Raw genomic sequence first — 22,677 nt, 5'->3', positions numbered from 1 at the left:
AACCAGCTGCTGATCTTTGCTTACTACCTATGGGAAGCAAAGTCTAGAAGGCTTCTTACAAAACCAGGCTGCTGATCTTTTTTTATTGACTAGCCTTGGGCTATTAGCTGTCACACACCCAGCCAGGTAACCAGAAAACTAGCAGAAGCCCCCAGGCTGTCTTTTTATTCTTTTGACCATCTTTATCTTGGTTCTGACCCATTTTCCTCGATTCCAGACAACTATCTGACTTGAAGTTAATAAATTTCTTTTAACTCTTCTTAAAATCCTGATTATCAATTGGTATTACAAAAATCCATTTTGGGAATTTCCCTCAGCAAAATCCCACAACAATTACATGTAGACTGAGATGATGAAACTCCTTCTCCCATGATTCTTACTGATTGGCATAAAAATCAAGATAGAAACAAAAACGAAAGGTCTGCATAAATCAATGTGGCTCAGTAGTCAGAAGAACCAGGTTGAAATTCTGTGTCTGTAACCTATTACCTGAGACTTTGGGCAAGACATTAACCTGTTCTCAAATCCCCATATCTATAAAATACAGAAGTTGGTATAGATGACCTCTATGTTCTCTACCTATCATCCTATGTTCAACTACCATCTTTCTTCCACATTCCAGGTTTTATACATATATGTGAGTACATATGTATACATATGCACACATATGCATACATATACATATGTGTGTGTCTGTGTATGTCCACAGTAGCTCTGACTTCTGTGCTGTCTTCCAGCCAGGACAAAATTTGCCATTTTCAATACATTATTAGTGAGAGGCTGAACGCCATCCTTGCTATCAAGTTTTTCAATGACCTTGAGAAAGTCTCTGAGTTTCCCTGTGCCACAATTGTCTCATTTGTTAATTAGAGATGACAGTACTAATCTACCTCCCAGGGTTGTTGTGAAGAATTGCTTTTAAAAAAAAATGCCATTGTGAGATTACTATATAAATAGCTATTAATGATTCAGATTTCACTGGTGATCAGATCCCAGTTGAAATAATTTGCTTTTTGACTCTCAAGTCATGGAAGTTAGAAATTTTATTTATTACATAAAGAAAAAAATTGGATTATAAATAAGATAGAACTTTATAAATATGAATACTCAGGAATACCAGGATAAATTATCAGGGGTAAATATGAAATTTCTTGTTCCTGTTAATGGGATTTTGATATCCATTTATTTAGAGAGGGTTGAGTGAAGCCCATCCAAGAGGTAAATAAACTAAATGACCTCTTGATATCCAGATATATATTGAATTTTATTTCAAATGCTTTTGACGCAAGTAGAAAAAAAAAATCCTGTGACTTTTTCTTCAAATTTTTCTTGAACAATCAGTGAGACCTTTTTTTTGTTGTTGTTTTTTTGGAGGGCAGTTGGGGTTGGGTTAAGTGACTTGAACTCAAGTCTTCCTGACGCCAGGGCCGGTGCTCTCTTCACTGAGCTACCTGGCCACCCCCATCAGTAAGACTTTAAGTATAAAAGGGTCTATCTTCAAACTCCCGAAAGCTTAAATTAAGTTCTAAATGAGTGTTGTAGAGCAATAAGTTTGGGAAATCACAAAGCAAATGAACCAAAAGCAGAGCCGCCAAGGAGTCCACATCACAAATGGACTAACTTCATTTATTTTGACCATTGTAGCTGAGAATTAATTATTTATGATAATGTTTTATTGCACACTAGGGCCCATTTGGCAGCACACTTTGTAAAAGTAATGAATTCTTAGCAAAGGGGAGTGCTCATGCCAGCTCTTGGTTATTAAATCTCTTCCAGGAAATGGGAAGAACTATCTCGATTTCTCCAGAGGCATGCAGTTTGTGAACTAATGAAGTGATGGACATGATAAGGTTCTGCTGTAATTGACAGAAATAAAATGATAAATGTTAATTTTAACCTCAAAGTCAACTTCTGTTTATTCACTCCCAAAATTATTACCTGAGATCTTTGTGTGTTTGTGTTTGTGTCTGTGTGCCATGTACACAGAAGATAATGTGGTAGTATTCTAAAACTTGTGTGCATATAGATATATGCACATATATGAAACATATATGTGCATGCATACATATATCATAAATATGTACATATAATGTATATATGTATACATATGTGTATATACACACTCATACACACACAGAAGATGGAATTATTTGGGGATTAAAGCTTATTCAGAAGTATCCAAATCTTTCTGTAATTATGCTCAATACATTAAGTCAGACTATCCAAAGCTAGTGAATATAAAGTTACACTATTCTTTCAAAACAAATTTTGATAAATCTCTGGATATCTAATTAGCACCTCAGATGGGTATTGATGTTGATTTTGCAAAGGTTTTCTCCAATCAGTTCTGAGGTTCGGTTATGGTATTGTTTACTGCCATCTATCAAATATACGGGCCCTACAAACAATGGCATGGGCCTTATGATCTTAATGATGAAGATGACTGGCATTTTCAAAGCTGAAAACTTCAGGCAAGGTGGGAGAGGGGTGGCAAACAGTGAAAGAAGAAGAGCTATTTCAAATATCATTTTTAAAACTGTTTTTAGTGCTAATATCAATTTTATCTAAGAACTAGAAAATGCAGTTTCTCCCCTTGATTTTTCTGATTTGAAAAATGGCATTTTTCTGAATTACTACTTAATATCTTCTAACCCTCTCTCCAAGGGGTGGTCCATGGATTACTGAGCTAATGCTGATAAAGTATTTTGAAGTCTAAAGAATAAAAGTACTAAATATCATAATGAAAAAGGCATTTTAGGCATGAAGGCCTATTTAAGAAGTATGAATTTAGTGACATATGACATCTAGTTAATATTCTGTCCCATTAGTCATTTGTACACTATTTTCTTAAGTAATCCCAAATGAAAAGTAAGTTATAACAGGAACAATTATTTTCTGCCTGAACTAGGGAATTAAAGTAAAGACAGTTAATACTTTGATGGTTCAATGGACGCATCGTCTCACCAATGCTTAAACAAGTCTCTACTGATGTGGATCATGAGCTTTCCCTTCCTTTCTTATTTGTATACATCTTCTTTATGTTCTTCCATAAATTCTATTCAAAAAAGGGAGAAAATCTACCCAGTACAATAGAGGCTACCTTCCAAGTGTTTTTATATTTCATGGTTACCAGTGCAGCATTTGGGGGATGGGTCCCTTCTGTTATTGTCCACTCTTGATATAGGAGAGGCCAAACTCTTTTTCTGATCACACATTCTCTAGATGGCATTATCCAGTATTTCTTCAATATCTGCTTATGCAAGATTGGTCAAATGGTCACTCTTAATTTTTTTATCTGTTTCATGGCTTCCGTATAGTCACCAAAGATGTTAATCAGTGAGGGAGGGGGTGGAGCCAAGATGGCGGAGTAGAAGCAGGACCTCCCCGCTGCTCCTGCTTCCACCTTCCCCAATCCATGTAAAAAGGGGACTCTAAACAAACTTTGGAGCTGAAGAACCCAAAAAATGACACAAAGAAGCTAACCTCCCACTGAGGACAGCCCCGCAGGCCGGCAGGAATCCAGCACAGCACTCTGGGAGTGGAGACCAGCCCCACCCTGAGGCTTTAGCCCCAGGAAGGGCCTGACCAGCCACCAGCCAGAGGATCCCCAGATCAGCAGCAGCTGTGGCCATTTCCAGATTTATCAACACATAGATGCAAAGGACAAAGTGAGAGGTCAGTGCAGTGTGGACTTTGGGACCCAGTAAGTGGAAGTGCATGGCTTTTGCCCCCAGGGCAAGAAGCCTCTGAGACACCGGCTTAGCCAGCCAATGCCACATGGAGGCTTCAGCTCCTGGCCTGCAGAGTGTAGGGGGACCAAGCACCAGTCTGAGGGGTAATTGCTTTTGCTTTAACCTTCTTGGATCTGGATTGCAGTCTAGGGGGTAGGTCCTAGGGTGTGTGTCCATATTGCCAGAGCGTGTGGAGGCTTCAGAGAAAGCACCCATCTAATACCTCAGGCAACTGAGAAAACCCCAGTGTTTGGGATGAAAGCTCCCCTGTCTGGTGGCATAGTCCTACTGTGGCAAAAAGTCCAGGGGTTAAGTGACTGAGGAGCGACATGACCAGGCAAAGGAAACAAAGCAGACAGAAGATTCCAACATTACACTCCTATTTTGGGGACAAAAAGGAGCAAAGCATGGAACAGGAGGAAGACAGTGAAGTCAGAACTCCTGCACCAAAAGCTTCAAAGGAAAATATGAGCTGGTTACAGGCCATAGAGGACCTTAAGAAGCAGATAAGAGAAGTGGAGGAAAAATTGGGAAGAGAAATGAGAACAATGCAAGAAAATTATGAAATGAGAGTCAACAGCCTGATTGAGGAAAATAACACTTTAAAAAACAGACTGACTCACATGGCAAAAGAGGCTCAAAAAGGCAATGAGGAGAAGACTGCTTTAAAAAGCCGAATTTGACAGATGGAAAAAGAATCTCAAAAGCTCAATGAGGAGAATCATTGCTTCAGAATTAGATTGGAGCAAATGGAAACTAATGACTTTATGAGAAGTCAAGATGCTGTTAAACAGATCCAAACAAATGAAAGAATAGAAGGCAATGTGAAATATCTCACAGGAAAAAACACTGACCTGGAAAATAGATACAGGAGAGATAATTTAAAATTATTGGACTACCTGAAAGCCACGATCAAAGTAAGACCCTAGAAATCATCCTCCAGGAAGTTCTCAAAGAAAACTGCCCTGATGTTTTAGAACAAAAAAGGGGCAAAATAGAGGTTGAAAGGATCCACCGATTACCTCCTGAAAAAGATCCCAAAAAGAAAACTCCTAGGAATATTATAGGCAGGTTCTGGAATTCCCAGATTAAGGAGAGAGTATTACAAGCAGCCAGGAAGAAACATTTGAATATTGTGGAAACACAATCAGGATAACCCACGATCTGGCAGCTTCTACACTGAGGGATCGAAGGGCTTGGAATATGATATTCCAGAGGTCAAAGGAGCTGGGATTAAAACCAAGAGTCACCTACCCAGCAAAACTGAATATCATGTTTCAGGGGAAAATATGGTCATTCAGTGAAATAGAGGACTTTCAAGCATTCTTGATAAAAAAAAAACTAGAGTTGAACAGAACAGAAAATTTGACATTCAGATACAAGAAGCAAGAGAAGCATGAGAAGGTAAACAGGGAAAAGAAATCATAAGGAACTTATCAAAGTTGAACTATTAACATTCCTACATGGAATAACAATAATTGTAACTTATGAAACTTTTCTCAGTAGTTGAAGGGAATATATATATATATATATATATATATATATATATATATATATATGAGGGTATATGGGCATATGAATACATATGTGAATGTGTGTATATATATACTTAGAGGTATACATAGATAGAGTGCACAGGACCAATTTAACAGGAAGGAATGATACTTAAAAGGTGAAATTAAGAGGTGAGAGGAGATGGGGAGAGACAGATTGGGGTAAACTATCTCATACAGAAGAGGCAAGGGAAAATGGTTACAATGGAGGGAAAGAATAGGAAGGCAAAAGGGAATGGGTCAACCTTATTACCATTGAATTTTGCTTGAGGAGGGAATGAAATACACACTAAATAGGGTATCTCACCCTCCAGGAGAATAGGGAGGAAAGGGCATGAGAGGGGATTTGATGGGAGGGAGGGCAGGCTTGGAGGTAGGGAAGTTGGAAGGACCCATTTTTGAAAAGGGACAGGATCAAAGTAGAGAATAGAACAAGTGGGAGGTGGGATAGAAGGGAGGGAAATATAGTCAGTCTTTTACAATATATCTACTATGTTGTTGTTTTGCATTAGCCACACATGTACAACCTATACTGAACTGCTTATCTTCCCAGTAAGTGTGGGTGACAATGGAGGAAAGGAATGAATCTGGAATTCAAAGTTTTAAAATCAAATATTAAATATATATATATATATATATATATATATTATTAATACTATTTTACATGCAATTGGGAAATAAGATATACAGGCACTGGGGCATAGAGATCCACTGGAAAAGTCAAAAGGGGTATGGGAGAAAACATGGGAGAGAGCAGATTGGAGGAGGGGATATCCTGTGGAACTGCTATTTTGGGGAGATGGGTAGGGGAAAAACGGGGAGAAAAGTTGTAACTCAAAATCTGGCATAAATGAATAATGTAAATTAGAAGTTAATAAAGTATTTGGGAAAAAAATCAGTGATTGAAAAGTCTTGTAAAAAGTTAAAATAGAAAAGAGATCCCTTATAGATAGTGAATATTAACATTAGAAGAAAATAAGAAATAAGATGATTTGGAAATTTGAGGCAAATCTAACCTGACATATAAAAACAAGTTAAAGTAAAAATAATGAAGCTGAATAAAAGAAGACATTGGCACAGACAATAAATATTTCCTAGGCAATATAACTTACCTGAATCAATTGCCTCTCCACGAAAACCTAAAAATTCTAGTAATGATATCATTTACCATGTATTTGATATGTTAGCAATTCAGTGGAATAAGAATAAACTAGTTTGTAAAATACTCCTGTGCCAGATGTCATAGTATTAAAAAAAAAAAAAGGATTTGAAGTCAGAGGACTTCTTGCTTCAAGTTTAATTCCAAGGTCTGACACTTGGAATTCTAAAAAATTCCAAATTCCAAAAATTCCAAAGTCTAACACTCCTGGGGCTACCACTTCACAGCCCAGAAATTAAAAAAAAAAGCAGATCAAAGAATCTCTGCTAGCAGCCCCCCATGTGCTGGTGTTATTAGTCTTACGCAGTAAGATTGTAGCTACAGTAGCTACAAGTAACATTGTTGTTACAACAATGCAACATATATAATGTGAATCTGTAGTTGTTTTTGAATCAATATGCTACCTGAAAAGATCCCTTTCTATTTTAGTTTGATACCACTGGAATCAGTGACTTCTTGAGGTCTTTTCTAGCTCTACATCCATGATCCTAACTAAATCAATTCATCTCTCTTCTTAGAAATTCTCATCTCATCTCCTCTGAGCATCACTTTCTTCATCTATAAAACAAGGGAGTTGAACTCTAGTCTACAAGGTCCCTTCAAGATATTTGTTCATATGATCTCATCAAGAATACAGTAGATAATGAGCAATATTGCCACATTAAACAATGGAAGCATTGAAGAGAAAGGAAAGTTAATAGAAAACTTGGCAAGAGCGCAAATTGGGTCTTGTCTTCCTAAGGGCATTAGTATTATGCCGCCAGAATAAGGACAATGAATAGGTGAAAGTTGGAAAAGGTCTGTCAAAATTCCTATGAAAAACTGTTTTCTCCATCAATGATAGTGGAGCCATTATGTCTGGGTTCTCTGGTGTGCTGCATAAGGAATAAGAATTGTCAGCAAAGAAAACAAAGATGGAAAGAGTAGCTGGTCTACACCAAGCTGCTGGAAGCCACACAACTTTGAGGATATTTAGGGGTCAATTCTTGATATCTGAAAAAAAGATAAGGATTTAAATTTTTTTTTTAAGTTTAGATTGTGGGCAAAGTCAACATGGTGGAGTAGAAACAGGACTTCTGGGGGCTCTGGCTTCCACCTCCTCCCAATTCATGTAAAAGGTAACTCTGAACAAACTTTGGAGCTACAGAACCCATAAAATGACATAGAGAAGCTAACCTCCCCCTGAGGACAGCCTGGCAGGCCAGCAAGGAGTGGCCAGCACAGTGCTCTGGGAGCCAACCCCAGCCTCAGTGAGCCGGAGGTCTTAGCCTCAGGGCAACCACAGGCAGCCACCGGCTGGAGGGACTTCAGATCACCAGAAGCTGTGGTGGTTTCCAGAATTATCAACACATAGAGGCTAAGGACAAAGTGAGAGGTCAGTACAGTGTGGACTTTTGGATCCAGGATTTTGGGGATATTGTTGGCCTTTGCCCCCTGAGGCAAGAAGCTGCTGAGTTGTAGCAGCCATGCAGCCACAGCCACGTGCTGCTTCAGCTCTTGGCCTGCAGATTGTAGGGGGACCAAGTGACCAGTCAAAGGTGTTAAAGCTCTTGCTTTAACCTACTTGGATCTGGATTGTGGTCTAGGGTAGAGGTCCTGTAACCAGCTTGCCAGAATGTGTGGAGGCTTCTGAGAGGGCACTCAAGTAATACCTTCGGCAGCTGAGAAAACCCCAGCAATTTGGAACGAAGATCTCCTGTCTGGTGGCAGAGTCCTACTGTGGCAAAAAGCCCCAAAGTCAAGCAATTGAGAGGCAACATGAGCAAACAAGGGAAGCAAAGCAAGCAGAGCAACCTAACTTTACAAAACTCCTATTTTGGGGACAAAAAGGATCAAAGCATGGAACACGAGGAAGACAGTGAAGTCAGAATTCTTGCACCGAAAGCTTCCAAGAAAAATACAAGCTGGTTACAGGCCATAGAGGACCTTAAGAAGGATTTTGAAAACCAAATAAGAGGGGCAGCCAGGTAGCACAGCGAGTAAGAGCACCAGCCCCAGTGTCGGGATAACCTGGGGATCGAATCCAGGCTCAGACACTTAGCACCCACCCAGAAACACCTGGCTGTGTAACCTTGAGCAAGTTACTTAACCCCAATTGCGAAAGAAAGAAAGAAAGAAAGAAAGAAAGAAAGAAAGAAAGAAAGAAAACCAAATAAGAGAAGTGGAAGAAAAACTGGGAAGAGAAATGAGAACAATGCAAGAAAATTATTAAATGAGAGTCAACAGCCTGACTGAGGAAAATAACACCTTAAAAATAGACTAACTAAAATGGCAAAAGAGGCTGAAAAAGGCAATGAGGAGAACACTGCCTTAAAAAGCCAAATTTGCCAGATGGAAAAAGAATCTCAAAAGCTCATTGAAGAGAATCATTCCTTCAGAATTAGATTGTAGCGAATGGAAGCTAGTGACTTGACCAGAAATAAAGATACTTTTAAACAGATGCAAACAAATGAAAAAATAGAAGTCAATGTAAAATATCTCATTGGGAAAACCACTGACCTAGAAAACAGATACAGGAGAGATAATTTAAAAATTATTGGACTACCTGAAAGCCATGATCAAAAAAAGAACCTAGAAATCATCCTTCAAGAAATTCTCAAGAAAAATTGCCCTGATGTTTTAGAACCAAAGGGCAAAATAGAGGTTGAAAGAATACACCTCCTGAAAAAGATCCCAAAAAGAAAACTCCTAGGAATATTATAGCCAGGTTCTGGAATTCCCAGATCAAGGAAAAAATATTATAAGCAGCCAGGAAGAAACAATTTGAATACTGTAGAAACCCAATTAGGCTAACACAGGATCTGGAAGCTTCTCCACTGAGGGATCTAAGGGCTTGGAATATGATATTCCAGAGGTCAAAGGAGCTGGGATTAAAACCAAGAATCACCTACCCAGCAAAACTGAGTATCATGTTTCATCGGAAAATATTCAGTAGAATAGTGGACTTTCAAGCATTCTTGATGTAAAAACCAGAGTTGAATGGAAAATTTAACATTCAGATACAAGAAGCAAGAGAAGCATGAGAAGGTAAACAGGGAAAAGAAATTATGAGGAACTTATCAAAGTTGAACTGTTCACATGCCAACATGGAAAAACAATAATTGTCACTGATGAAACTTTTCTCAGTATGAGAATAGTTGAAGGGAATAGAAATATATATATATATGTATATATTTACATATGTGTGTATATACACATATGTCTATATAAGAGGGTATATGGGCATATGAACACATATGTGAGTTTGTACATATATATGTGTGTGTGTGTACAAATATAAATACATAGAAGGCACGGGACCAATTTAATAGGAAGGGATGGTACTTAAAAGGTGAAATTAAGAGGTGAGAGAGGAATATAATGAGAGGAGATGGGGAGAGACAGAATAGGGTAAACTATCTCATATAGAACAGGCAAGGGAAAATGGTTACAATGGTGGGGAAGAGCAGGAAAGCAAAAGGGAATGGGTCAACTATATTCTCATTGAATTTGGCTTAGGAAGGGAATGACATACACACTAAATAGGGTATCTCACCCTTCAGGAGAGTAGGGGGGAAGTGGATGATAGGGGGATGATGGAAGGGAGGGCAGGTTTGGGGGGAGGGAAGTTGGAAGCACCCACTTTTGAAAAGGGACAGGATCAAAGTAAAGAATAGAACAAGTGGGAAGTGGGACAGGAGGGAGGGAAATATAGTCAGTCTTTTACAATATATCCACTATGGAAATGTTTTGCATAGCTACACATGCACAACCTGTACTGAATTGTTTATCTTCCCAGGAAGGGTGGGTGACAAGGGAGGAAGAGAATGAATCTGGAATTCAAATGTTTAAATATTTTTATATATACATATATATTACTATTATTAATATTATTTTACATGTAACTGGGAAATAAGATATACAGGCACTGGGGCATAGAAATCCACCGTGCCCTACTGGAAAGTCAGAGGGCGTATAGGAGAAGATATGGGAGAGAGCAGATTGGAGGAGGGGATTTCCAGTGGAATTGCTATTTTGGGGTGGTGGGCAGGGGAAAAATGGGGAGAAAATTTGTAACTCAAAATCTTGCAGAAATGATTGATGTAAACTAGATGTTAATAAAGCATTTGATTAAAAAAAAGTCTAGATTTTATTCTAATTTTCAGTTTCAAATTCTTTTCTTCCATCCCCTCCCATTTCCACTCATTAAGAAGGCAAGACCCATTATACATGCAAAACATATTTCTTCATTAGCCATATTCACCCTAAAAAAGTGAGAAAAATAAAGGGAAAATGTGCTTCAGTCTGCACTCTGTAACTATCTGTTCTCTATCTGGAGAGGACAGAATTTTTCATAAGTCTAAAAAGTGAAGTATTAGACAAAGCACATGGCTCTCATCTATAATCCCTGCTACTGAAGAGGCTGAGGCTAGCAGAGTGCTTGAACTCAGAAATTCTGAGCTATTGTAGGGCTAAAGATGATTGAGTTTCTGTACTGTGTGACCCCAATATGATGAGTGCCTGGCAAAACAGGGCCACCAGGTTGCCTAAGGAAGGGCAAATTAGCCTAGGTCAGAGGAAAAGAAGATCAACAATTTTGTGCTGATCAGTCATGAAATCAGGCCCATGAGTGGCCACTAAACTTCCAGCCTAGGTGAGATGAGGAGACAAGTCTGGAAATAAAAGAAAGAAAGGTGATGGGGGGAGGGGAAGAATAACAAATGTCTAGCAAAGGAGAATCAAGAACCATGTTATTATCAAAAATTGGTAAAAGTAAAAATATTGCCATTGATGCATACATCTTTGCTTCCATTGCTTAAAAATCTTTATGAGAGTAATCTACACACACATCAAGAACCTCATTGATGAAGGTGTGAGAAAGGAACAGGCAGGGTTTACAAGCAATTTTCTACAGTCACCCAAAGTCTTTATTAATAACACAAACAACTAAAATATAGCATATCTCTATAGTTATTGTCTGCTTACTAGAAATGTGCTTTTTAATTTTATCTGATAGAGTAAAATACCACTCCAAAGGTTCTCCTCCAACAAGGCATTTACAATGCATATATCAAAATATTGTAAGATTTCTTGAAGGTAACAGTGGAAAAAAACTTTTTTGACAACTCTCTGTTCAAATCAAAGGATGTTCTCCAAAGGTACTTGCCACTGTCATGGCAGAGATCTAGGACAAAATCTATACTAAAGAGGCATTCCTCATAGGTGGTAACTTCCTTAGGATGTTCCTAATGTCCAATGATATTGTTGTAATTGCATTAAACACCAGAATCTTCTAAGTAAATCATATTCACTCATAACCATTTAGCCTAACTATTCACAACAGGAAAAAAAATGAATGGACAATAATTACTGTTGTTGCTGTTCTTCAATAGTTTCAGTAGTACCTGACTTCATGACCCAATTTGAAGATGTCTTGGCAAAGATACTAGAATGCTTTGCCAGTTCCTTCTGCAGCTCATTTTAAAGATTTGGAAACTGAGGCAGAGCTAAGTGACTTGTCCAGGGTCACACAGACACACAGTGTCTGAGGTCACATTTGAACTCAGATCTTCCTGACTCCAGGCATGGAGCTCTATCTACTGTGCCATCTAGCTGCCCTCAATAATTATCATCCACACTGATAATACAATTGGCTGGACAACCAATAAAACTGTCCCATCAGTAAATATATCTTGGATAATCAGGAGCATGGACCATGAGCTGGGTCCAGAATGACACAGAAGTAGAGTGAGATAGATAGCTTTTGGAAATTTTTTCTGTGATTTTAGGGACCCCATGCTTGTTCCTGAAACAACAGTCTGTCTGTCTTTTAGCTTTAATATCATTCTAGTGATGCTCCATGGTGATCAATTGTGAAATTCCCACAATCTGTAGAATTAATATTGTGAGCCACCCAAAAAATAGTTCAGAAGTTTATGAATGTTATGAGTAGGTTGCACCATAACATTAATGAAGATTTTTTTTTGAGGAGGAAAGGCAAGGTAGTTGGGGTTAAGTGACTTTCCCAATATCACACAGCTAGTAAGTGTCAAGGATTTGAACTCAGGTCCTCCTGACTCTGGGGCCTGTGCTCTATTCACTGTGCCACCTAACTGCCCCAAATTAAGTATTTTTAAGAAAAGTTGTATAAATCATGCCATCAGAAGAGTTAAATAATGGTGACTGATAATAATTACTGGTGAACAGGGTGTATACTCCATAGGAATATATACCAGAACTAGAAATCTAGTTAAGATCTGCACATTGGTAGAGTAGACTCCCTGTAGCAGATCTATAGAATGCCGTGGATAATAGTCACACAGGATAAGACATCATGGTTGGATAGAAATCTAAATGATTGGAAGGACTATCTGCATTTGGGGAGGACACAGACCCAGCAAAATATTTTTGAAAAACACGGATACCATGCTGAATGAGTACAAAAATTAATCATTTGTAAAATTTTGCTTTTTTTTTTTTTGAGGTAAGAGCACAATTCATCGCAAAGGATATTGATAAAAAAGCAGTTTGTCACAAGTCTAGTGTTGTGCTTATATGCATTAACCTGTCTTTGGGGGTAAGGGATCTTAACAATTCTTACAGCCTATTTTCGCATAAATATGCATCAGAACATTCAGCCGAGATGTAAGGTAAATCTCCGAACTTCTTGCTAATTATGTGGATAAATGACACGGCAGAACCTTAGGATCCCTGACTCCTCTTATTTTCCCGCCTTTAATTTCTTATTGCTCTGAAAACTTTTGTTGGTTCTAATGAATGGATAATATAGACTTCTTTCCAAAATTTAATTGGATACAGAAAAGGATAGATGGTATTTGTTTCAGTTGATCTGATTCCGACATTTTATTCATTCATTTGCCTCAAAGTCAGGAATGCCTGACTTCAAGTTCCGCCTCTGAATGTGTGACTCTGGGCAAGTCACTTAAACTTTCAGTGCCCTAGGTAATACTTGAGGGCTCTAAATTTCAGGGAACATTCTGGTTTGTATTGATAAAGTTTCTGTGCCTTGGAGTTCCCCATACCAAAAAAATCACAAGTCTATTCTCTATCACATCCCTATCCCATTTATTCAGCAAGGGTATAATGAATGCCTAGCACTAAGCTAAATGGAATGATTGAATTAAACACTTATTAGGCACTTAATATGTGCAAAACTCTGTGATAAACCGGAGGTGCAAATAGAAAAGTAAGACAATCAATGATCTCAGTGAGCTTGCCTACTAATTAGGAAGCTGACACATATGGACGGTTTCAGCGGCAAGTCAAATGGAAAAATCTCATGGTCCTTAGAGTGCAGCAGGAAAGCAGATGGTAATATGTCTTCTTTAATGTCAGTTCCACTGATAAAATTATATTTGTTTCTTCTGTTTAACCATTTGATGGTGCCAAAGATTTTAGTGACAAAAACGTGCTTCTGGGGTCTTCAAAAGATGTGCCTGTTTGTGCCCACAAAAGCAGTTGCTAGCCTATATCTCCACTGGGGCTGCTTTTCAGAATATTGACTACAGAAACTGGATTGAAAGCATTGCTAAGCTCATGTTTCTTGGGTTCAGGGATCTGATCTTGTCTCTTTTGTTTTCTGAGGGAGGTGGTGGTCAAGATTCTGGTAGTGATTTGACCTGCTTGTCACTTGTTAACTTCTGTCTCTCCCTCAGGGTACCATGATCCTTCTGGTAGGCCAGCTTGCCTGCTGTGTGAGAGGCAATCTTTTGGCAGTTGATGGGGAAGTCTGACTTCTTCTCCACAGTGGCCAGAGTGCTGGATTTGAAGTTAGGAAAAGTTGAATTTGGCTCTTGCCTTGGACACTTGCTAGTTGTGTGAACCCGAGTAATTAATTTAATTTCTCTCAGTTCATTTACTCATTTGTAATATGTAGATCATAATAGTACCTACTTGGCATTGTCCCTGGAAAGACTGAATTAGATAAAATATGTACATTTCAAACCTTAAAGGGTTAAATAAATGCTAGTTATTTTATTGTTTTTATGATTAACAGTGATGAGGTTATATATTTTTTTCAAGAATGCTTTATATGCTTTAAAAACTAAAAAGAATTCACAGACCCCATCCTCATCAAAGAAATTGTTTTTCCTATGATAAGAAGATGGACTTCATACTCTGATATTTCTGGAGATGGGCTGAGGCATTTCAGCTCTTGAATGAGAGATGGATCATTGTTTTCTGCAATAAAACATCTTTCTGTATTTTTGCACGAACAGATCTGCAGTCAGTTTCATATTACTCAAGAACTACTTTTAAAGAAACTCTTGAGGGGTCTACAGCTCAATCACAAGATACAAGCTCTGTTTAGGACAAGAAAGAATTAATAAAAAGGTACCTCTTCTTCCTTCTTTTTGTTTTTGTTTTATGGGTTTGGGTTTTTTTTTTTTTGAGGCAATCAGCTTTAAGTAACTTGTCCAGGTCTCACAGCTAGTAAGTGTCTGATGCAGGATTTCAACTGAGGTCTTCCTGACTCCAGGGTCAATACTTTACCCACTTTTGTCACCTCACTGCCTCACCTCTCCTTTTTTAAAATTTAATTTAAAAAATTCTGAATTTAACAACAAACAACAAAAAATTTTCTGTACACAAAATTGGACAAAAAAGAGAACTATATATAAAACTGTGAATCTCTACTGTGTTTAGCTTGCTTTAAAGGGTGCCTCTTGAGGGGGTTTATTCATCTGACTTCCCAAAGGAAAAGACTTGGCTCTAAAAATTTCCCAACTGGAGCATCTGATTTATATTGTTAAAGGAGAAACTTGTCATTGAGCTTAGGAAAGTCAGGCATAAATAATGGACATGGAATCATTCCAAAATATGAATGCTTTCTGGCTGCTATTTTTTTTTTTTTGCCTTTTTTGGAGGGCAGTGGGGGTTAAGTAACTTGCCCAAGGTTACACGGCTAGTTTTTTTGTGTGGATGTTAAGTGTCTGAGGCCAGAACCGAATTCGGGTCCTCCTGACTCCGGGGCCGGCGCTTTACTCACTGCACCACCTAGCCGCCCCCTGTGGCTGCTATTTTTTAAATCACTTTTTAATTACTTTTAAAATGCATCCTACTGATCTCACATATATCATCACACATTTTATTTTATTGAAAAGATTTCCTGCCTTCCAAATAATGTGCATTAAAGTCTCTCCTCCTCTGATGCCTCATCCCATCCAGGAGGTAACCCTGGTTATTCCAAGGCTTTGCCAATGGAGAGCAAGCTTAGGTAAATCCAACTAAGATACAAAACTAATTAATTAATTAACTAATAAGTAAAAAACACTCTTAGAAACAGTTTACTATGTGCCAAGCTTTGTGCTAAGTGCTGGGAATACAGCTACAAAAGTAAAGGCAGTTCTTGCCCTCAAAGAGTTTGCATTTTAATAGAGGGAAATAGAATTATGGTAGGTTTGGACAATTACAGGGATGGTAATTCTATAAACTCTTTCCAATAGCAATAGTAGTATTGGTCATAGGGAGATTATGGTTCTAGAACTGAAAGGAAGATGGGGAGCAATGTTACATTTTTTTTTAAAGCAATTGGGGTTAAGTAACTTTCTCAAGGTTACACGGCCAGTTATTTCTGGGTGTGGTGCTGAGTATCTGCACCCAGATTCGATCCCCAGGTCATCCCAACACTGGAGCTGGTGCTCTTACTTCCTGTGCTACCTGGCTGCCCCAGGAGCAATGTAACATTAACTGGAGTTGGCCTAGGTATATATAGTTGCCCCTATAAGGTAATCATTAATCAGGGCAGTGGGAACCCAGGGTGGCACTTCCAGATTGGAGCCAAGTTAGTGTCATTCAAGGAACACAAGCACCCTTACAGGAACACTCATGGGAGTTCCAGAATGCCATAGAACTCAGGCTGCGAATCCATTTCCTCTTCATGCCACTTGCACCTTTTTCTTTCCACCCTTCCCCTCTCTGTTTTTCCTTTTCTAAACTTATACCACCTTAGGAATTCCTCATTAGCAGGCATATGACTCTCCTTCCCTTCCCAAGGCTATTATTTTGGAGATTTCTCCAATGAATAATAGCTCCTTTGCCTCATTACTGGGGGCATCTAAGTTTGCATTGTAGAGCTCCCAGTAAAGACTTCCACGTACTAAGGGGTAGAGTCAAGCATTGGCGAATAGAGCATATATACCCAAGAAATCATGGATGCTTGGAGAATTGAATAAAAGTGAGGAAAGTAAAGTATTCCTTAAAATAAATTAAAATTGTTTGAGAATCTATCTTTCTATAGATCATCAGTTTATTGGGTATTTTCCTTTTCAACTAGTTTCTATTCCTTTTCTCACAACATGTTTCAGTAGTAAAAATGAAAGACTAACCATGGCTTATGGATTTTGAGAGAAGACATAGGTAGTTCTGGGCTCCCTTCAGGGAAGTGTCCCTGGAGAAAAGAAGATATTGGGAAGAAGCCAAAATGTAGAGGAACTGGTGCCTCTAACATATACCTGTTTCACCTGCAAGTAAGAGAACTCAATTTCTCTGTATCGTCTGGTAAAGACTAATCTGTAGTACTTTTCTGATTTCTTTCTGCTCTTGGCTTGAATAAATGGGCTTGTTTGCTCTTCACTATATGTAGTGATCTTTGTCTAACTGACATTGGATGAGAAGACAATCAAACTTATGGATATAGAACTTGGGGTACTCCTTCCTTGACCAGGAATGCAACTTGACCATAAAATTTATTTCCCCTAGATTAACAATAGAGGATGGAGAAAGATATGATTCTAACCTGGTAACCCCTGTCTAAGAAGAGCAGAGTGGCTAACTTTGTGGTCTCAATATCTTACTCCCTTCTTGTCAGGAATCAAAAATCTCCCTTGGCTGAAGGATGGGGAGGAGGAGAGTTCAATGTCTTCCTATAATGATGTCTAGACAAACTTATGTAGACACACAAAAACCTACATGAGTAAGACACACATGGTTTACATGTAAATTAAGGGGGTTTTGCTCAATGATCTCTGAAGTGCCTTCAAACTTTAAATCTGTGATCATATGATCCCTCCCATTTTTGTCTTTAATTTTTCACATGGTCCATAATCCTAGATGTATATAGTTGTGAAGTCTACTTACATTTTGTATGTATAAGGACAGCATTGCCTTCCTCCTTTCTTATTCTAAAAACACTCAACTCAATTATCCACATATGGATTTCCAACATGGCAAAGACAAAACTATCATACACAGCAACCAAATTCTGCCAAGGTCTCAAGGAGATTTATCCAAGAAGGGACCCAGACTTCCATTGTCCAGCCTGTTTTCTGGCAATTTTTAAGGCCACTCAGGAGGGTCCCATGATCTTTTTCTCCTCACACTTCCTTACATCTAGAGTGTTTCCCTTGTAGTATTACCACACTATTATTTTAACTTGTTTGCAAATTGGTTTTGGAAAAAGTGATGCCTTTTTCATTTTTTTTTCTGTTCCATGCTTTGTATAAAATAATGGAAAGAAATAGCAACTTTATCACAGATATAGTTATTTCCTTCTCTTTAAAATTATACTGAAAACTTCTGCCAAACATTTATTTTAATCAGGCAGTGAACTCTTTGTAAAACATCAGAAGTGGACTTCTCTCCCTGTTCACCATATCCTTACTTTTCAAGTAATCTTGATTCTAAATGATTATCAATACCATCTCAGGAAACATCTTGGACATAGTCCTTGATTTTGCCCAATTTCACTTTGTCTCAGTAAATCTGAAGAAAATCTAAATCATTATTTCTACTTGTGTATGTGCTCGTGTGTGTACATGTGTGTATGTATGTATGTGCGTGTGTTTATGTGTGTATGTTTCTGACTGTTCTTTCTATGTATGCCATGACTGCTCCTTTCTCGCTTCTACCACCTTGATTCCTCTTCATATTGACTTCTTTCATTTGTTCTTTAATATCTGTTATTTGAGCAATTTTCCTCCTCTCCTCTTCATCCAAATGATATTTTCCTATAGAATCTCTGGGCACTGACTTGGTGCCCCAAATTGCCTTCTATCGTTTCTACTCTTTACTCATTCTTTTATGTTTTTGTTCCCAACATTGATGTCCCACTAATGATGCATTCTGACATCCTTTATTCACGGGCTTAGCATCACCTTTATTTCCCTGTTCTTAACAAAATTTGCTGAGTCTATATACCCCTTCCTAAATTGCCCTGTGTTTTTGAAGTTAATGGCTATTCTGAACAGTAGTCAGAATATGCATTTTAAGTTTATATTCCATACCATGTTTTTTTTTTTTCAAATTCACCCCCTCTTTTCTTAAATATAACCCTTTTAGCTTTGGCTTTTTAAAAATTATATAGTAATTCTTTATTCTTTTTTTCAAGATAAAATCTAAGAATGCATAACAAGATTATGTATATTATATATAATATATCTTATGTATATAGATACAAATATATATGTGTTTGTGTATTATATATAATTACATATATAACCATCTCCTAACAAGTAGATTCTCTGTTACCCAATCATATTCATTTTGAATGCAATTCGAAAGTAGCTCAGCAAATCAATGACTGCCATTTATGTAGTTGCTTTAATTTAGGGTTTGCAAATAATCTCTCTTACAACCTTACAAAGTAGCTAGTGAAGGTATTGTTCCCATTTTACAGTTGAGGAAACTGAGACCTAGAAAGGTTAAATGGTTTGCTCACAGTCACATAACTATTAAGAGGCAGAATGCTTTGAAAATCATAAAACATGACATAAAAGTTAATTCTTACTATGCTTATTATTACATAAGAGTGAGATATTATTATTTTTTAAGCAATCAGGGTTAAGTAACTTGCTCAAGGTTACACGGCCAGTTATTTCTGGGTGTGGTGCTGAGTATCTGAGCCCGGATTTGATCCAGGTCATCCCGACACTGGAGCCGGTGCTCTTACTCACTGAGCCACCTGGCCGCCCCAAGAGTGAAATATTATTAAGATTCTGGTGCCAAAGCAAGTGCTCCTTTTACTATTTAATCATTGTTTTTGCAGAACAAAGATGCCAATTAGTCTTATTTTCCATGTTCCCCAGTTAATGATATCTATTAATGCATTTTTGCCTTAGAATTTATGCTGTATATCTTATATGAAACTTAAAAATGTTATTTGTAGAGCATCTTAAAATTTGTGAAACATTTGACATACACTGATTTGTTTGAACCTCAAAATAACTCTACAAGGTAAATAATATAGGTATTATTGTCCCTATTTTGCTAATGAGGAAATTGAAGGTGAGAGAAATTAAATAACTTGACTATAGTGTTACTTCTTCCATTGGTCAGTTCTTCAGGGCCTCAGTTTTGGGGAGGGGCCCAGGACAGCCAACCTTCTTTCTCTTCTCGGCTCTGCTTCTGCTTTTCTGGACTTTGACAGCATGATCCCTTGCAGGGGCTCTCTCCCAATCCCCTGACTGTCAACTCCCTCTTGTGTGTTTTATTTCTCCTCCTTAGAGAATAAGCTCTTTGGGGGAAGAAAATTTACTTTTGTCCATATTTGTAACCCCAGCTCTTGGCACAGTGCCACAGTGCCTGGCTCATATAAATGCTTGTTGCTGCCCCACAGCCACAGAGCCACAATCAGAGGCAGTCTATATACTCAGTTCTTCCTGACTAGGATATAGAATTCTATTAACTACCCTAGAAATACTTCCTTCCCACTTAATAGATGGGTTAGAAACCTTTCAAACCCTTCTGGTTATGAATATCTTCCTCCATTTATAGCAAATTCCTCTGCAGTTAGAGTCCTTCTCAATCTGGCTCCAGCCTACCTTTTCAGGCTAATTTTACATTCCTTGATTTTTTTTTTAACCCTATACTCCAGCCCAAATGGTTTACTTGCTGTTTCCTATGCATGCATTTTCATTTCCTTTTTCTATGACTTCCTGCATGTTGTCTCCTATCACTACAATGTTCTTCCTCCTCGTGTGTACCTCTTAAAACTCCATCTTCTTTTAAGGCTCAGCTCAAGTGCTCCATTGTAGAAGAGGTCCTTCCTGATTTCCTCAGTAGTTAATGCTTCCTTAATATTTTCTGTTTTTTATCTATCCTTAATTTACTTATATGTGGAAACTGTTGTATTGTCCCAATAGAAAGTAAGCTCTTTGAGGGAAAAGACTGTATCACTTTTGTATTTGTATCACAGGCACCTAAGAAATTGCCCAGAACATAGTTGTTTGCATGTTTTCTCCCCTATTAGAATAAAGCAAGGATTATTATTACTATTTTTTATATCCTCAGTTCTTAACTCAATACATCACCTATCACCCATTCAGAGCTTAATAAATGCTTATTGATCTGACGTGGTTTGATATATGTATACACACTATTTACCAATAAAATGCAAGCTTCCTGAGGGCAAGGGCTGTTTAATTTTTTTCTTTTATTTTCAGAACCTAGCATCGTGTTTGCCATATAATAGATGCTTATTGGTTAATTTCTTTCTATCTATATATTACAGTCTTATTCCTTTCCCTTTAAATGACACTTCCAATAAGAATGACTTCAACCTACCTGAGTTTTTCTCCTTGTTCTCTCTTAATTATGTTTTCAGCTCACTTAAAAGGTTAGTCAATGGTTCAGACACATTTGCATCTCAATGAACTGGTGATAATTACAAGTCTATAGAAAACTTTGAATCTACTAAGTTTATAGCCTTTTCAATAACCTGGGTATTTAGTAGATTTCTAGTTGTGTTACAGATGAAATCCTCTAGACTGCTCAACAACATTGAGCCCCTTTTTTCCTTTAAAACTCAAAATCCTTTGTTAAATAACTTTTATTTTAACATGACTGTACTGGGTCAAAACCTATAGCATCATTACTAAAATAATCTAAAGAAATGGCTTTTTAGATTATTAATACAAATGTTCTACTTCCATGGAGCTTGGTTCCTTAACTGTCTTGTAGACTGGATCAGTGCTACCAAAAGTTCAAGTGATGAACTTTCCCTAGCAGTAGAAATCAGCAGTGCCACTTGAAATGAGAAGTACTTTGCAGAATTACTACAGTATATCTTAATATACAAAGCTACTCCAACACTCCTTTCATCCATTCTGACTCTTTTAAGTAAAGTAGAGCTTTCCATTTACAAAGTTTTAGGAGAAAGAATGGAGGCAGGTTATGAGCAGCATAGCCTCACAAAATAGTGAATCTCACAAAACAAAGCAGTGAAGAGTAAAAATGGTAGATATAGAATCTGTAGAAAGCTTTCATAAGAACCAACCAAAACCAGATGGTCTCAAGTTTGTTTATAGATGAAATGGAGGGGAGAACAGCCAGTAGACAAAAAATTATAGTAAAACAAGAAGTATTTTATAGTGATCAGCAGGTCATTATCATTGATGACAGGAAAACCACCTTATTTGGAGGTTAATGAATCTCTGTCCTGATGTGCTGTACAAGGAAGTAAAAAAATAAACTTGATAAAATAGCACCAGTGCCAGATACGGTGACACATGACTGGAATACCTACATATAGGGAGACTAAGGCTGGCAGATCTCTTGAGCTCCAAAGTCCCAAATTGCAGTGGGTTATGACTATTAAGTGTGCACACTGAATTTGGCATCAATATAGTGAAAATAGGAGTGGGGGACCACAAGGTGGACTGAGGACAAGTGAATTGTTTCAGCTTAGAAATAGAGCAGAACAAAGTTCTCATATTGTTCTTAGTAGGCTTGGGCCTGTGAGTAGGCCCTGTGTTCTCAGTGAAATAAGAAAGAGAAAGAAAGGAAGAATGATAGAAAGAAAGAAAAAAGAAAGATAGAAAGAAAAAATGAAAAAAAGAAGGAAGGAAAGAAGGAATGGTGGGAGGGAAGAAGAAATATAAAAAGGAAAGAAGGAAGGAAAAATAGAAAGAGAAAGAAAGGAAAAAAGGAAAAAGGAAATGCAAATAGAAAAAGAAAAGAAAAAAAAAGAAAATGGTATGTAGAAACATAGCTAAATTAAACCAAGAACAAAATCTGTAATTCAACATGTCATGGTGAATAAAAAGGCATCCTTGGGAGCAGGAAAATCTCTTAATTCAAGTTAGTCACTGTGTGACCCTATGTAAATTATTTAACTACTCACTGCTCTAAGCAATTGACTATAAAATGCCAAGAAGGTACTGACCTAGAAGGGTAAAGGGAGTTTCCTAGTCTAGGAGCTCCCTACACTGATGAAATCCCACATCCAGACTCTATCCCTGAAGGTAAGAAAGACTCATGCGTGGTATTAATGCGCCTCCCCCCACACACACACACA

General features: G+C 37.8%; 2 protein-coding genes across 3 annotated transcripts in view; one reads left to right on the top strand and one right to left on the bottom strand.

Annotated features, from left to right (window-relative positions):
* The window catches only part of ST6GAL2 (ST6 beta-galactoside alpha-2,6-sialyltransferase 2), a 190,933-nt gene extending 183,766 nt beyond the window's left edge, over positions 1 to 7,167 (top strand). Inside the window, exon 6 of one of the 2 annotated variants that reach the window (XM_069093995.1) lies at positions 6,962 to 7,167. In XM_069093995.1, coding sequence (XP_068950096.1) covers positions 6,962 to 7,083 — 122 coding nt within the window. In that variant the 3' untranslated portion in view covers positions 7,084 to 7,167. Of the gene's footprint in view, positions 1 to 1,776; positions 1,868 to 6,961 lie in introns of those variants that run through there. The other variant, XM_069093996.1, reaches the window with a different exon arrangement.
* LOC138165721 (vertebrate ancient opsin-like) overlaps positions 1 to 22,677 on the bottom strand; it is a 313,361-nt gene that overhangs the window by 59,489 nt on the left and 231,195 nt on the right. The gene's annotated exons all lie outside the window — the stretch shown is intronic.

Source organism: Petaurus breviceps, unplaced genomic scaffold, assembly GCF_028583685.1.
Source record: "Petaurus breviceps papuanus isolate PSGF00001 unplaced genomic scaffold, PetGlider_PUasm1.0 214, whole genome shotgun sequence".
Taxonomy (NCBI): Eukaryota; Metazoa; Chordata; class Mammalia; order Diprotodontia; family Petauridae; genus Petaurus; species Petaurus breviceps.
The sequence above is the reverse complement of the archived record's forward strand: the minus strand, read 5'-3'. Positions and strand labels throughout refer to the sequence as shown.